At 43.3% G+C, this 14,311-nt stretch overlaps 1 protein-coding gene across 1 annotated transcript; it reads right to left on the minus strand.

The window, feature by feature from the left end:
- Positions 1–6,316: 6,316 nt before the first annotated feature.
- IDNK (IDNK gluconokinase) lies at positions 6,317–12,558 on the minus strand. Its single transcript, XM_050912958.1, has 5 exons — positions 12,507–12,558; positions 12,282–12,312; positions 11,755–11,841; positions 9,558–9,601; positions 6,317–7,342 (listed from the first exon to the last, which is right to left on the minus strand). Exons 1-5 carry the CDS (start codon positions 12,545–12,547, stop codon positions 6,982–6,984), a joined length of 564 nt encoding a protein of 187 aa, XP_050768915.1. The 5' UTR covers positions 12,548–12,558; the 3' UTR covers positions 6,317–6,981.
- Positions 12,559–14,311: the final 1,753 nt, after the last annotated feature.

Here is a 14,311-nt window from a genome sequence, read left to right on the forward strand (position 1 = left end):
TTTAAGCATCTTGTCTTGGTGTGTTTGTAGTTGATGATTACCTAGAATTCAGGATGACTGACCAGCTTAAGAGTTGGCTATTGAGTGTAAGCTCTGGGAAGATTCACCAGCTCTGGGCTAAGATTGGTAAACAACTCCTGGAGTGTGCGGTGGAGGGAAGAGAGTAAGAGGCATATGGTGTTGAGGACTACCAGCTTAGATAAAGCGGAGGTAGCAGAACAAAAGATGCTACCATATGTGTTACTGAATAGTATCTGCTTTTTATTGGTCTTCCGTGTCAGTGTAGTTGTGAACATGCTCACTGAATTCCTGTATTGCTTTTAAACACTTGGTTTGAACACTTTTTCTTTTGATGGTACAAGTATAAATTCAGTTTGCTCTAAAAATCTTTGCTTGCAAATGGTTTAAGGTAACCTGTTTTAACTCAAAGTTGTTAATCAGTTGGATGAAGCAAAATTAAAATGCAATATAAAGGAAGAAGTTGAGCACACTTCAGCATATGGTGAAATTTTAAAAACTTTTGGCAAAGCCATGTATGCAGTTTTGTTGGCAGTAGCTGCATTGTATTCTTACCACAGAAGTTTCACTCGCTGTCCAGTAGTCTTACCTCTTACTTTGCCAGTAAGTAAATTGATCAAATGCTGCTGATGCATGGTACTGGGAAAAGTTCAAGAAAATCTCTTGGTTGGCAGCCTCTGCCTTTGGATCAAAGTCTCATAGATGCAGCAGCACAGAGTGTTAAATAAACAGAAATGAATTAAAATAGAATCTATTGGTAAGATGAATTTAATGTAATCAAAACATTTAAAAATACCTCCAGTTTGGGTACAAAATTATGATTACTTTTATTTCCTAGCCAGTGATCAGACCCATCGTCATACCTTCACAGTGACTTCTATTGGGTGGGTAGCTTTCATTGCACTCAGTACAAGGCTCTGATAGGAAAGTGATAGATAGCAAGTAGTTTCTGTAGAATAATCACTACCTTTTTACAGTTGTTTTCACAACGACTATTTATTAGGATCTTCAAAGTAACTAATTTGACTTGACTTCATCGTGTGCCTTACTGGGACCTTGCTTTAAAAAAGCAAGACCCCTTGTCATTCAGAAGGCAGGTCCTTTTGAGAATACAATCTGTAACATCCAAAAAGGCTACTGTCAAATGAAAGGGTGAGGGAGAGGTTGGGAAGGGAGTTAATTTTTACCAAGCTTTACCAAGACAGTAAACAAATGAATCTAACTAGCATGAACACTTTCTTGAGACCACGTTCAGTTCACCTATGTAAGTATTTCAGTTGCACATTACAAACTAAGAGATGGTATATGTGAACTCAAATTTTATTGCAATTCAACAAGTGATGAAGTTTGACCTAAATTCTACAGCAAGCCTTGAGCTAAGTTTCCTCCTTGAAGTACAATCGATACTTATCAGTAACTGTTGTCAACTAGTAACAACAGTTACTAACTTTCTTGTAAGTAGTGGTAAAACACTGAGCCATCTTTTGCACAGGAGGAATTTTAGTTTTGTCAGAAAACACAGTAAGTACAACAAGGTTTATAGGTAGGGTAGACCTTTTATTACATCTTTAACAATAAAAGAAAGATCACACTTGTTGGTTTAATAGCATATTACAATGTTCCTGTTTGCCCCCCCCGCCCCGCCTTGTTGCCCCTTTTCGTGTCCCTCTTTAAAGTTCTCTCTTCAGAAGTATCATCTACCTCTTCTTTCAGAAGCAATCTTACAGTTAACTCTGAGCACTTTGATAACTTGTATTTGAAATCTGCTGCTTGCATTTTGAACCAGAAGACGGGCATGTGTGCCTGAAGTTTGTCTGTGTTCCTACTTTCTTCTTTTCCCCTACATTGGACCAAATGATCTGATAGGATTGTCTACAAAACTGCCTTGCCTGATCATCAAATTACTGCTAGAGAAAGTAACTGCTGCAAAAAGAAAAACGCTGAAAGTCATGGTAGTGTGAAATGACAGATGCCATTTACAAGATTTAAAATGCGTACATTCAAATCAAACACTGTTACAGTGCTATTGGGAATGTGACAGCCAGATGGCTAGTTTTGTAAAGGATGTGGTCTGTCTAATTCTCTTCTTGGTTCAGTGCCTGCATAATAAAATAACCACCTCAATTTAGAGCTGAGTTGGTAGGCAGCTGGGTCTGTACCTTTGCCACTATAGATAATGTGTGCAGTTTAAGAAGACTCTACCCTTCCTGTGTTTAACGTATGGATGGATACTGCTACTGGGATCTAACATTTCATTTTTATTTCCTCATTATAGCATTGCAAAATGCTTATGCTGTAGTAGGTACAGTATTTACACAGCATGTTACAAACTGTGCTTAGCACAAATTCTTGAGGTCTAGCGCAGTACCTTCCACAGATAACTTGTGCTTGTGGCAGACAGAAAAAGCGATTTCTAATTCCAGATGTTTCCTCCTTAGTTCTTGCTGCCTTTGCTAAATGTATTTCAAAATATGGACAGAAAACTTGCATCCAAATAACCTGAGCTAAATACAAATAACCTGCCCAACTAACCTGAATACAACACCCCTAATGTTAAGTTCATCAATGTTAAGTTCATTACAACATTCCTAGTGTTAAGTTCATTTTAAAAAAAAGTAAGTAAATGAAATGTTGTAGGATTGTGTTTGGGCAGGTAAATGAAACTTATGTACAGGGATTGTTCTGTGATCTTTTCCTTCCACTGTACACATGCACAGCCTCATTAAAATCACAGAGCGGTTGTATGTGATTAGTATTTGGATAACTGACATCTTAATCTTTAATTTGTGATGCACAGGATATAACTGAACAGAAGTAATGCTTTGTTGTCTTTCAGAATAGTAGGTAACAGATGACTAAACTGATTGACAGCAACCTCCTATGCAGTATCTGGAACTGTCTCAAGTTGTGGAGCTGGGGTCCACAGACAGCCCTGCAAAATACAAGTTCAGTATTCTTTTTAGGCAATTTGTGCATTTCTGTAGCTGTGTGTGAACAGGGCGGCAGAAACCAAGCAGGCTTTCCCTGTAGAGGAAAAAGCCAAGCACTCCTGCAAGCCCTTGTGGATTTAGCTTTGTAAAGTTCAGATACGTGGCACTGTGGCAAGTTTAAGAGAAACAGTAAATTGCAACAGTTCTGTCCAGCTAATTACACAAGCCTGTTCTGTGTTGGGGAAAATAAATTGAACATCAGATGGAGTTAAGGAAAAGTTTCCTGAGAGTCTTGCAACCTTCCTTTTCTAAATAAAAAGCAAGCAGGAAGAGTTAGAGGGAAAGCATCTGTAAGAAGTTGTGCTCTTGAAGATTTCACCTGCACTTTCCAGTGAAAGTGGCTTCTTGGTTTCGACTTGTTTATTGAGGGGGCAGGTTCTGCAATTTTTTTGGCTCTATCTGTCCCCCTCTGAGATGGAGGAAGGTGGAGACAAACTCCCTTCTCTTCTGAAATTCTGAGAGAAATGTAAATGCTGGGCGTTATCTTCAGATCAGCATTCTGAGAAAAACTGGTGTCTGTTTAACATCTTACTGTGTTCATCCACGTACTGCCAGCTGCCCTTTCTTGGAAACAGGAGGTTCTCATGAACACTAGGTCTGCAAAATATGACTAGCTTTAGGTGCTGATAATTTCTATTCAATGTGGAGACTAGAATAGTGAAGGTACAGAGATGTCGTCTTTTAATGGAAGGATGTAAGTGGGAATTACAACCTTCAAGCACCAGCTAATTAGGACATAACAGACTAAAGTACTGAACTCCAGTAGTGAAAACTGCACCTGTCATTCACAAGATTAATGACATGTTAATATAAATGGTCACTTTGTTGCCCTTTCAGCATCATTTGAACTGTGGAAATACTTTGTTTTGCTTTAAGTAAAAGCAAAAGGCAAATATATTAAAAGGTTAAGAGAAGGAAATACTCCTGTTGTGGGAGCAAAGAGTGAGAAATACCCTGACCTGATTTGAAGAAATATTAACTGCCTGTAAGTAAGAACATACTATTTTGTTCAGAAAAGACTACCAAAACCCAAGGTGCATACATAGACTTCCCTAAGAAAGAACGGTTTTTAAGTATTGAGTACAATGTTCTGTTAGTGCCAGCCACTTTGTAAGCATGCTATAAATGCTGACAAGCAGATCTGAAAATTAGGAGTCTAGCCTTTTCAGAACTCAAACTTGAAAATGGTGCTCAATTTTTTTTTTTTTTATTTGAAAGTCTGGTCATATTTGTTTGTGACAGGATGCAGCTGCTTTCCCATCACTGTACAGTGTCCTGATCTAGTTTTATTGTGTCTGAAAAAAGTGAGCATAAATCTGTATTTAATAATGAGTATATTAAAAAGGCTCTTTGTTTGTAAAATGGTGTATTAGGAAAATATGAAGACTTCATTAAAAGCAGGGGTACCACAAGAGGGTGCCATTTCTTTGATTTTCATAGCTACTAAACTTTTATAGTTCTGACGAGTCACTTGGTCTGAAGAGGTGCCTAGTCTCTGAAATTTGAGGGTGTTAAGAATCAGCCAGATATGCCTGTCTCTTGCACTTAACTTTGAGTCTTAAGCTTGCACCTTGGCTCTCAGAATAAACAGGCTCTGAATTGAGAGCAAGTGTTTTTTTCTAGTGCTGCTGTAGTGTACAGCACTGAGGTGCTGTACATGAGGTCATGCTGGAGCACCTCAAAGCATGTGGCCTTGGATAAGCCTGTGACAGAGCAGATACTCCCTTGGAGGGACTGCGGCCATGGGTAAGGCCATGTTGGAGCAGGTTTACTTCTGAAGGCATTGTGGCTGTGGGTAAGGCCACACGAGAGCAGGTGTATCTCTGAAGGCATTGTGGGCCATGGAGAAGGCCATGCTGGAACAGGTGAACCTCAGAGTGACTGTGGCTGTGGATAAGTCTATGCCACAGCAGGTATACCCCTGAAGAGACTGTGCCTCATAGATAAGGCTCCACTTGGAGCAGGTACAACCCTAAGGGACTGCAGTCTGTGGATAAGTCCAAGCCGGAGCCGGGGCAAGGGGAGTTCATTGCAATGTTAAACCCTACAATCCGTCCCAAAGGGACCACGGGTGGTGATTGTAATGGAAGTACCTTTAAATTGTTGTAACTCGGGATTTGAGTTGCATGTTATAGGAATTACTATAGGAGGAACCACCTGAACCAGTGGAGGACAAGCCTTACAAGAAGCAGTGCAAGCGCAGCAGTGACCCGACCTGAGCTGGCTTTGGTGCCCAATAACTCCGTGCAACACAGCACCTCTCCTGACCTGAGTGACCACCATAACAGATGGAGCCCAAAGTCATGGACTAAATGAACTCAATGGACATTTTGGGGACATTTATGGACATTTATGGACATTTTACAGACATTTCACAGGGGTGGTCCATAGACTAAGGGAATGTTTTCTGTGTATTATATCAAAGGATGGGAAGGGTGGTGGTGGGTAATGAGGTTGTATTGGATAGTGTGGGACCTGAGCATGATGTAAATGGTATGGAATAAGGGGTGGAGAATGTGCTGGTTTTGGCTGGGATAGAGTTAATTTTCCTCATAGTAGCTAGTATGGGCTATGTTTTGGATTTGTGCTGGAAACAGGGTTGATAATGTAGAGATGTTTTCGTTATTGCTGAGCAGTGCTTACACAGAGTGAAGGCCTTTTCTGCTCCTCAACACCACCCCATCAGCGAGTAGGCTGGGGGTGCACAACAAGTTGGGAGGGGACACAGCCGGGACAGCTGACCCCAACTGACCAAAGGGATATTCCAGACCATATGACGTCATGCTCAGCATATAAAGCTGAGGGAAGAGGGAGGAAGGGGGGGAACGTTCAGAGTGATGGCGTTTGTCTTCCCAAGTAACCGTTAGGTATGATGGAGCCCTGCTTTCCTGGAGATGGCTGAATGCCTGCCGATGGGAAGTGGTTAATTAATTCCTTGTTTTGCTTGCGCATGCAGCTTTTGCTTTACCAATTAAACTATCTTTATCTCAACCCACAGTCTTCTCACTTTTACTCTTCGAATTCTCTCCCTCATCCCACTGCGGGGGAGTGAGCGAGCAGCTGTGTGGTGCTTAGTTGCTGGCTGGGGTTAAACCACCACTGGACATTGGCTGAGGTGGAAGACTAAAGCACACCAGAAAAGGGAAGTGAAGGAGAAGATCCAACTATGAAAGAGTAAGAGTTTTTCTAAAAGAAGGAAATGCCTATCTATCTTGTATTCAGTATCTCAAATCATTGGTTGACTCACTCTCCACTGCACTTCATCAATGGGTACGCTTTGTACATGAAAGATGTGAGTTCAGAGCCAATATGATGCCACATATACTTTATTTCTAAAGCTTTCCATACAATTATATTTTGTATATTGCCTCACCACCACTATCTTTTTTCTCACATTTTTCAGCTTGGTGTTTAATGCATACAGTAAGAGTTCACAAAAGCTCTCATGAAGTCACCAGTGCCCTGGTGAGGTTAGCAAGGACACAAACACAGAAGCTACAACTTCCTGAAAATGTGGCAGTGAGACAGTGGTAGTGTCAGGAACTTCATCATGCACATTCCTGCCTCTTATACTTTTAGAAAAATAAATATATTGTTTCTAACAAAGCTGTAAGTTATTTCATCACTTAATAGCAGATGTGCCCATCTCCTTGTTTGACAGAGTAAAAATTAAAATGAAGAAAATAAATTACTGTGTGTGAGCCTTGGCAGGATTTTCAAAAGCAGGCTCTTCCTAAAATGGGAATTTTATCTTCATATGGTGAAGGGTTTAAAAAGTTGACACTTTTTGAAAATTTCATCTTATATGTCTTTTACAGAGCCATGATAAAAATACCAAGAGTAGTAAACCAGCTCTTAATATTGCAATCCATTTAAGTATCAGGAAAAATAAGTTGTTTTGATTTAATAATTGAATTTCTGTTTCATACCCTTGATATCCTTAAGGGAATTTCTGTATGTGTAATTCAGAAACTTACTCCAGAACAGCCTCACCCTGACAAATGGCACTCTCAATCTCCAGCATTATTTCAGGGAGAGATTTTTCTACACTGACAGTAATAAAGTTTTCTGGTGCACTAGGAGGCTCCAGAGTATCATACTGAGACTTGAGAAGTTCAAGTGGCATAAAATGTCCTCTCCTCTTCTCCAGGCGGTCAGCAATGATGTCTATAGGCCCATCCAAATGAACAAAGAGGATGTTCAGTGCTGCTTTTTCTCCTAGTTGTGCTGGCTGGTTGCTTTCAATTGCAGATGCTCCACTAACTAATATACTCCTATACATCATCTTCAGTGCAGAACAGGCCAGAATTGCATCTTGTCTAGATGAGTCTTCTCTATCAAAAAGAAAAAAAACCAAAACCCACAAACATCCACATCTGGTAGAACAAAATGGCTTGTTAGTTCTGCTGAACAAGGGAAAGAAGCCCTGGATCCTTGCAGAGGACAGCGTTGGGAGTAGTGGCATTTTTTCATAATTTTGACAGGTTTTTGAAATCAAATTTCCAGTGAAGGTAAAGATGTGATTTGAAAGTGAAGTCAGGCTAGCCAGCCTCCTGGTGAAATCTCAATCTTGGAGACCTTCTTTATTAGCCACTGTTCTTTCCTAAATTAAATTCAATTCTAACACAAGGAAGCATCATGATCATTTCCTTAATTGCCGAGAACAGCAGCAACTGAATATCCATATAAACTCCCATCCATTATCTATAAAATTACTATACTAATCTGTCTAGAGAGTAAGTAGCTGCTGAACAGTACAGAGCTCTGTTCTTAAATCCATATGCAGGTATACTTCCAATGCCTATTTTCACTCAGATTTAACTGTAATGTTATATTTTATGTTTCCTGTAACCACACTCGTTGGCAGCACTGCATATATGCCCACTTCAAGTTAAAAAAGGGATTGGATGCAGGTAAATTAATGCCTTGCACATGTATTTTTTACTGGCAAGGTTTCTTAAAATAAAGCAAGCATTAAACCGTGGGTGTGTCTGTTCCACCGAAAAGCAAATCCATAATTAGTTGTCTCTATGAAGAATGACTGAAGTGCCTGCCTAAGAACATACATTCTGTAATCAAAGTTATGTATAAACCTATTTAAAAATCATGCTACTTTCATCAGATTTTGGTTCACAGGGAAATAAGAACTTATAATACCTACTGTTATCACTTAGGTAAGCCAATGCCAGCCTCAGCTACTTACAAGTCCTAGTAATTAAACATTTGCATTAGGCTCTTTTAAAGTATACTTGATTTTGTAAAGTTTCTGGAGCTGGGCAGTGGCCTTGGGCTAGCATGTAACATAACGCAACAGATCCAGCATAACAATCCAGACAAATCTCTCAGTGAATTAACCCATGTTCCAATGAGGTATGCTCACCTGATGTGCACAAGCAAGTAACAGCCACCGTGTAAAGCCAGGCTAGAAAGTCCCTGCTCTCCCACCCTTTCCTCATTTGGGAGATGCTCCAGTCCCTTCATCATCTACATGGCCCTTCGTTGGATGCTCTCCAGTACGTCCATGTCTCTCTCGTAATGGGGAGCCCAGAACTGGACACAGTACTCCAGGTGTGGCCTCACCAGTGCTGAAGAGAGGGGAAGGATCCCCTGCCTCGACATGCTGGCAATACTTTGTCTAATGCAGCCCAGGATATCGCTGGCCTGCCTTGCCAGAAGAGCGCATTGCTGGCTCATGTTCAACTTGAGTGTTCACCATGGCCCCCCCAGGTCCTCTTCTGCAAAGCTGCTTTCCAGCTGGGTGCCCCCCAGTGTCTGTACTGGTGCCTGGGGTTGTTCCTCCCCAGGGACAGGACTTTGCACTACTTCTTAAACTGCATAAGGTTCCTGCCAGCCCATTTCTACAGCCTGTCACGGTCCCTCTGGATCAGCCACTCCTCCCAGTTTGGTGTCATCTGCAAACTTGCTGAGGGTACACTCTGCCCCATCACCCAGATCATTAATGAAGATGTTAAACAGGAGCGGACCCAGTATTGATCCCTGGGGTACACCGCTAGTTACTGGCCTCCAACGGGACTTCGTGCCATTGATCACCACCCTCTGCACCTGGCTGTTCAGCCAGTTTTCAATCCACCTCACTGTCTGCTCATCCAGCCCTTACTTCCATCAGCTTCTCTATGAGGATCCTATGGCAGATGGTGTCAAGTTTGCTTGACACCATATCTTACTCAAACTAACAATATTTTACAAAATATTATCCTACTGTCATTATCGGTGCATTTTGTGGTTATGTCCTTTGTAAGCAGCTAATGTCAGGCTTATTACTGAACTGGATCCTTGAAATTATTTTACACAGACAGCAGAAAAACAACTATCATTGGCAACAATTTTCCCAACACTATTATTTAGAGATTATCTCACCCTCAGCAATTATTATGACAGCTTACATTAGTGAAAATAGAATGGCTTTACTACCTGCAGAATGTTTTTACACTACTACATACATTTCTGCTTTGGAATGCAATGGGGAAAAATACTTTTGGTACTTCTTTGTCTTTAGCCCAGACTCCTTAAAGCTAGATGTTCTCTTACCTCCTTAGTATATCATGCAATGCACAAAGCCAGGGAATCCTGTCCTACAAAGGAAACAAGCTTGTTCAAAATTGTGTATGAAACTGATTTGAAACAATTTCTTCTAACATCTAGAGCATTTGACTAGAGATGAAAATTAGCATTAAACCGTACAGCAAGTTCAGTTTTGATTCTGCCTAAAGGCTAAAAGGAAGTGCTAGCCATGTTATCAATAAGATGTTTTTAGTAGAATAGTGCTTTTCATATTACAGATACCTACAAGCATCTGATGGAAGCAATATGTATTTATGTACAGCATGCACCTTGTAAACCTTGGAAGGACAGTCAACTTCTCTCTTGCTTCTATTATACAATTTAAATGTGCAGCCTGAATTGTTATTTCTTTTTCCTTATATCTTGGCATACACACACAATACTTTGGATCAAAGTTGAGGTTTTCAGGAACAGACAGATCTAAATTTAGTTATCTGCAATAACTTAATTATATCATTTTTATGTCAGTAGCAATCACAAATAAATGTAATCATAGCCACAACTTTACAACACTTTTGCTCAGTAGTTAGGCAAACACAATGTGAGTGATTGATCAGCTTCTCATTATAATCTTATTTTAAATTTTAAGCTTCCACAAACTTTTGTCGTACCTATTGAGCATTAAACAATTGCTCCCATTTCATCTTTCAATGCGGTTACTGCTGGGTGAGCACAACAAATAATAATGTGGATAAATAAATGCAACAATTTTTTGTTATTGTCATTATGGAATAACTTCCCACTGGTATTCAAGACAGCCCTCACAATTTTGCATCTCTGATGTTTCAGAAGAGATGCTTCCCTCTTGCTGGGCACCATACGCCAATGGTTTAGTCATTCAATCGTGCAATGCTGCTTTAGACAACACAATAGCTTATATGAACTTCCAACCACTAGCAAAAGACTAAAGTTTTAAACAAGAACCTAGAATATTTTTTTCAGTCTATAGAGAGTGCTTTGAAGAACTTCCTAGTTCAGCTTTGTGTTTCTAGAGATTTCCCAGAAAAAGTTCAAGAGGTGTCATCTTGTAACTTTTCTAATTTACTCAAGTCTCTGAATCTGTAAGTATTGTAAAACTAAACTTGATCATTTTTATCTGTTTAGGCTGAACAACAGGCTGAAGGGAAGGAAGCACGTGTTAAGGAGGAGTGTTGTCCTGGTTTCGGCTGGGACAGAGTTAACTTTCTTTTTAGTAGCTGGTACAGTGCTGTGTTTTGGATTTAGTGTGAGAATGATGTTGATAACACTCTGATGTTTTAGTTGTTGCTAAGTAGCGCTTATCTTAAGCCAAGGACTTTTCAGTTTCCCATGCTCTGCCAGCAAGCAGGTGTGCAAGGAGCTGGGAGGGAGCATAGCTGGGGCAGCTGTCCTGAACTAGCCAAAGGGGTATTCCATACCATGGAACATCATGCCCAGTATATAAACAGGGGGGAGCTGGCCGGGCGGCGCGGATCGCGGTTCGGGAACTAACTGGGCATCGGTCAGCGGGTGGTGAGCAATTGCATTGTGCATCACTGGTTTCCCTCCCCCCCCCCCCCTTCTTTTTGTTGCATTCCTTTTCATTACTATTATTATTATTATATTTCATTATTACTATTGTTAGTATTATATTTTAGTTTAGTTATTAAACTGTTCTTATCTCAACCCACGAGTTTTACTTTTTTCCCTTTGCTTTCCTCCTCCTCACCCCACTGGGAGGGGGAGGGGGAAACGGCTGCGTGGTGCTGAGTTGCTGACTGGGGTTAAACCATGACAAGTGTATAAAACAGAAGATTGTGGAGTAATCACTGCAGTAACTGAAAGTGATTAAATGTACTTCAGTAGAGACATTTGCCTGTCTTCATGTATTTAACTCAAAGAAGCAGCATGTAATCTAAAGCTGTAACTCTGTATATTGATGTAGAGGGAGCGACTTCTCACAGATCCTGAATCAGCATCAAACCCCTTGCAAGTTACCAAACACACTTTGATAAACTACGTTTTTATGCAGAATCCTTTGTAACACAAGAAGCCTCCCCCTCTTACCAACTGCAGACCTATAAATTCAGCCTATGCTTACAGTCAGCCTAGTCTACATAAAGCACAATCTACTTTAACACAATGTGCCAGAGGTTACAAAGATGAATGTGTCAATGACTGTTCTTTCAGGGTTTATACAAGGTACCTCATCATTTAGTGGTATCCCTTCTGCCATCTTCTTTTTATTCTCTGGAGAATGATAATCGTCTGCATCGTAGAATTTCCATCCCAGCTAAGAAAAAAAAAAAATTAAAAAAAATTGTGAATCATTCAGCCAAACCAGGTCAGCTAATAAGGATCCCAGAATTTACAAAGACGACACCTAAGAAATTACAGGCCTCTTACACCACCGTATGAATCACCATTTATGTCATGATGATTAGCAAAAAATCACAACGTCAGCTCAGCAGCAGCAACAGCTGACGCATCATGGCACTAAGCTGAAGTCAGCACAGGCTACAGCGCGCTGGCGACAGCCACCCAGACCCAGTTCGGGGGACCGGCAGGACACGCTGCCGAGCTGCAGTGGTCACGCCGTGTGCGAAGGCCGGCCGGCCGGCCGGCTGCCTGCCTGCCTGCCTGCCAGCTACAGGTTGCCCGGCGCAGGGAGGGAGACCTCCCGCTGAGCAAGGCTGACAGAGGCGGCGCACCCGCCGTGTAAGACAGCCATACCTTCGCTGCCAGCCGCGACCCAACCGTGGTCCTGCAGGGAAGCACAAAGAGTCGGTTACAACGCCCCCGGCCCTCGGGCAAGGGGCCGAGACCCCCGCACGGACGGGCTCCAGCAACCTCCGGCAACGCCGAGCCGGAGCCCCCCGCCCCGGGGCAGCCGCCGGCGTCCCGGCGTTGCTCCGCTCCGCTCCGCTCCTCTCCGCCCGCCGCCCGCCCGGTACCTACTTCCCCGAGCCGCTCACGCCCATCACCACCACCAGCACCATGGCGAGCCCAGCCGCCCCGCCGCGCCGCTTCTCGTTTCTCCTCTCCCGCCGCCTGGGCCCGGCCCCCTGCGCGGCGGGGCGGGACGGCACCCCGCGGCCGCCCCGGCCCGCCCTCGGCCGCGGCAGGCGTGTGCGGACCCGCCCGCGGGCTCCGGGCGGCGGCGGCGGCGGCGGCGGCGGCGGCGGGGAGGGCCGGCCCGGGGCGGGGCCGCGGGGGGGTGTGGGGCGGCGAAAGGGTCTCCTCCCGCCCCGGGCCGCTGCCCCGCCTGGCTCCCCGGAAGCCTCTTCCCACTCCCCGTCTCCGGGAACAGGGGACACGCGTGTCGTGTCGATTCCCCCCGCTCCCTTTGCTCCTTGTGCTGAAGTTACCTGGCCTGCTCCCTGACCCTACTTGCCTGTAGCTTTTCTGTCCGGTCCGGCGTTTCTCCCCCCGTCATCCCCAGCACTGTGGTGTAACGCACGCGAATTGATAGAAATAGTGATTCCTGCCGTGCGTGTTAAAGCGTGCATTAATGCCAGCTGGACACTGGCTTACCCATTGCTCATAAAAGTCTGCCTTTAAAATTTAATTAACCCGTGAGGCATGCCGTGGTTAACGCTGTTTAAGTATTTTTTTAAGGATTAATCAAGTCATGTTTTTAAATTGTGGAAACGCTCTTAGACACCAAGTATTCTTGCTATTAGCATGTACGGATATCCAAGCTAGCAACGTTTTTGCTCTTTAAGGACCAAATGCGGCGGTGCTACCGACCGGCGGTGAAGTTTTTCTGCGTAGGGGAGCAGCATCGCAGTGCCTGTGAGAGCGGCTCCACCCGGTGGCTGCAGGGCAGCATGGTGTGGGCCCTGCTTTCGTGCCAGGCGAGAAAAAAACTGCTGCTGTTTGTAGACGTTTATTTTGAAATATAGCCAAGAGAATTCGTGGCGTTCGTGTTGTGTGTTTTTTTTGTTTTCAGCTTCCTCTCGTAAAATTCGTCTTTGCAGGATCACATTGTATCCCAGGTGGAGAAATTGCTGCCTACAGCTAATGCCACCAAGAGGACTGCAGCACGGTCGTAGCTGGGAATAACAGAAATCCCTGCACGTACAAAAGACTCGCGTGAGTCTCTTCATGGGAAAGGCTGCAGTCTAAACAGAGAATATGGATGACAAGAAGGTGCAAGGGGAGCAACGTGGGTTTTTTTCTTTTTTCCTTTTTGCAAGTGTTGTAGTAGGTCTGTGTCTCAGGTGGAGGTGTGGAGGGAACAATACTTCTTGAGAGAGACAAGGTAGAGAGAGGCGGGGGAATAGGCACGCCTGATGGGTGTGGGGTGTCCCAGACCTGCCGCTCACGCTCCTGACTGATGGCCTGTACATGCACAGCAAGTTATGTTCTGTAGACACGGTGTTTGTTACTCCTGCACAGACCATGTATGCCATACGTGAGTGGCAAAGTTGCTTTGCCCATGCACGGTGGGCATGGCAGGGATTTATGGGCTTTGACAGATCGGTCTGAATTGGCGCTTCAACTAAACAACCAAATGTCTGGAAATTCCAGTCCAAGGTCTATATATCCCACTTACACACAATTTGCACGTGGAAAAAGAGGTAACGATCAATTGAGCTCAGCTGTCTTGTAATCCTACCAGAGGGAAGGGCTAGCAGGTACCTAGAGTAGATGGCCTGACGCTAGGGCATTGGGAAGGGAAGAATTATCCATGAAAAGACAGCAACGTTCATTAGACACCAAGGATGATTATATTGTATTGAATGTTTCACTGTAGCTGT

This window comes from Gymnogyps californianus, chromosome Z (assembly GCF_018139145.2).
Source record: "Gymnogyps californianus isolate 813 chromosome Z, ASM1813914v2, whole genome shotgun sequence".
NCBI classification, from domain to species: domain Eukaryota; kingdom Metazoa; phylum Chordata; class Aves; order Accipitriformes; family Cathartidae; genus Gymnogyps; species Gymnogyps californianus.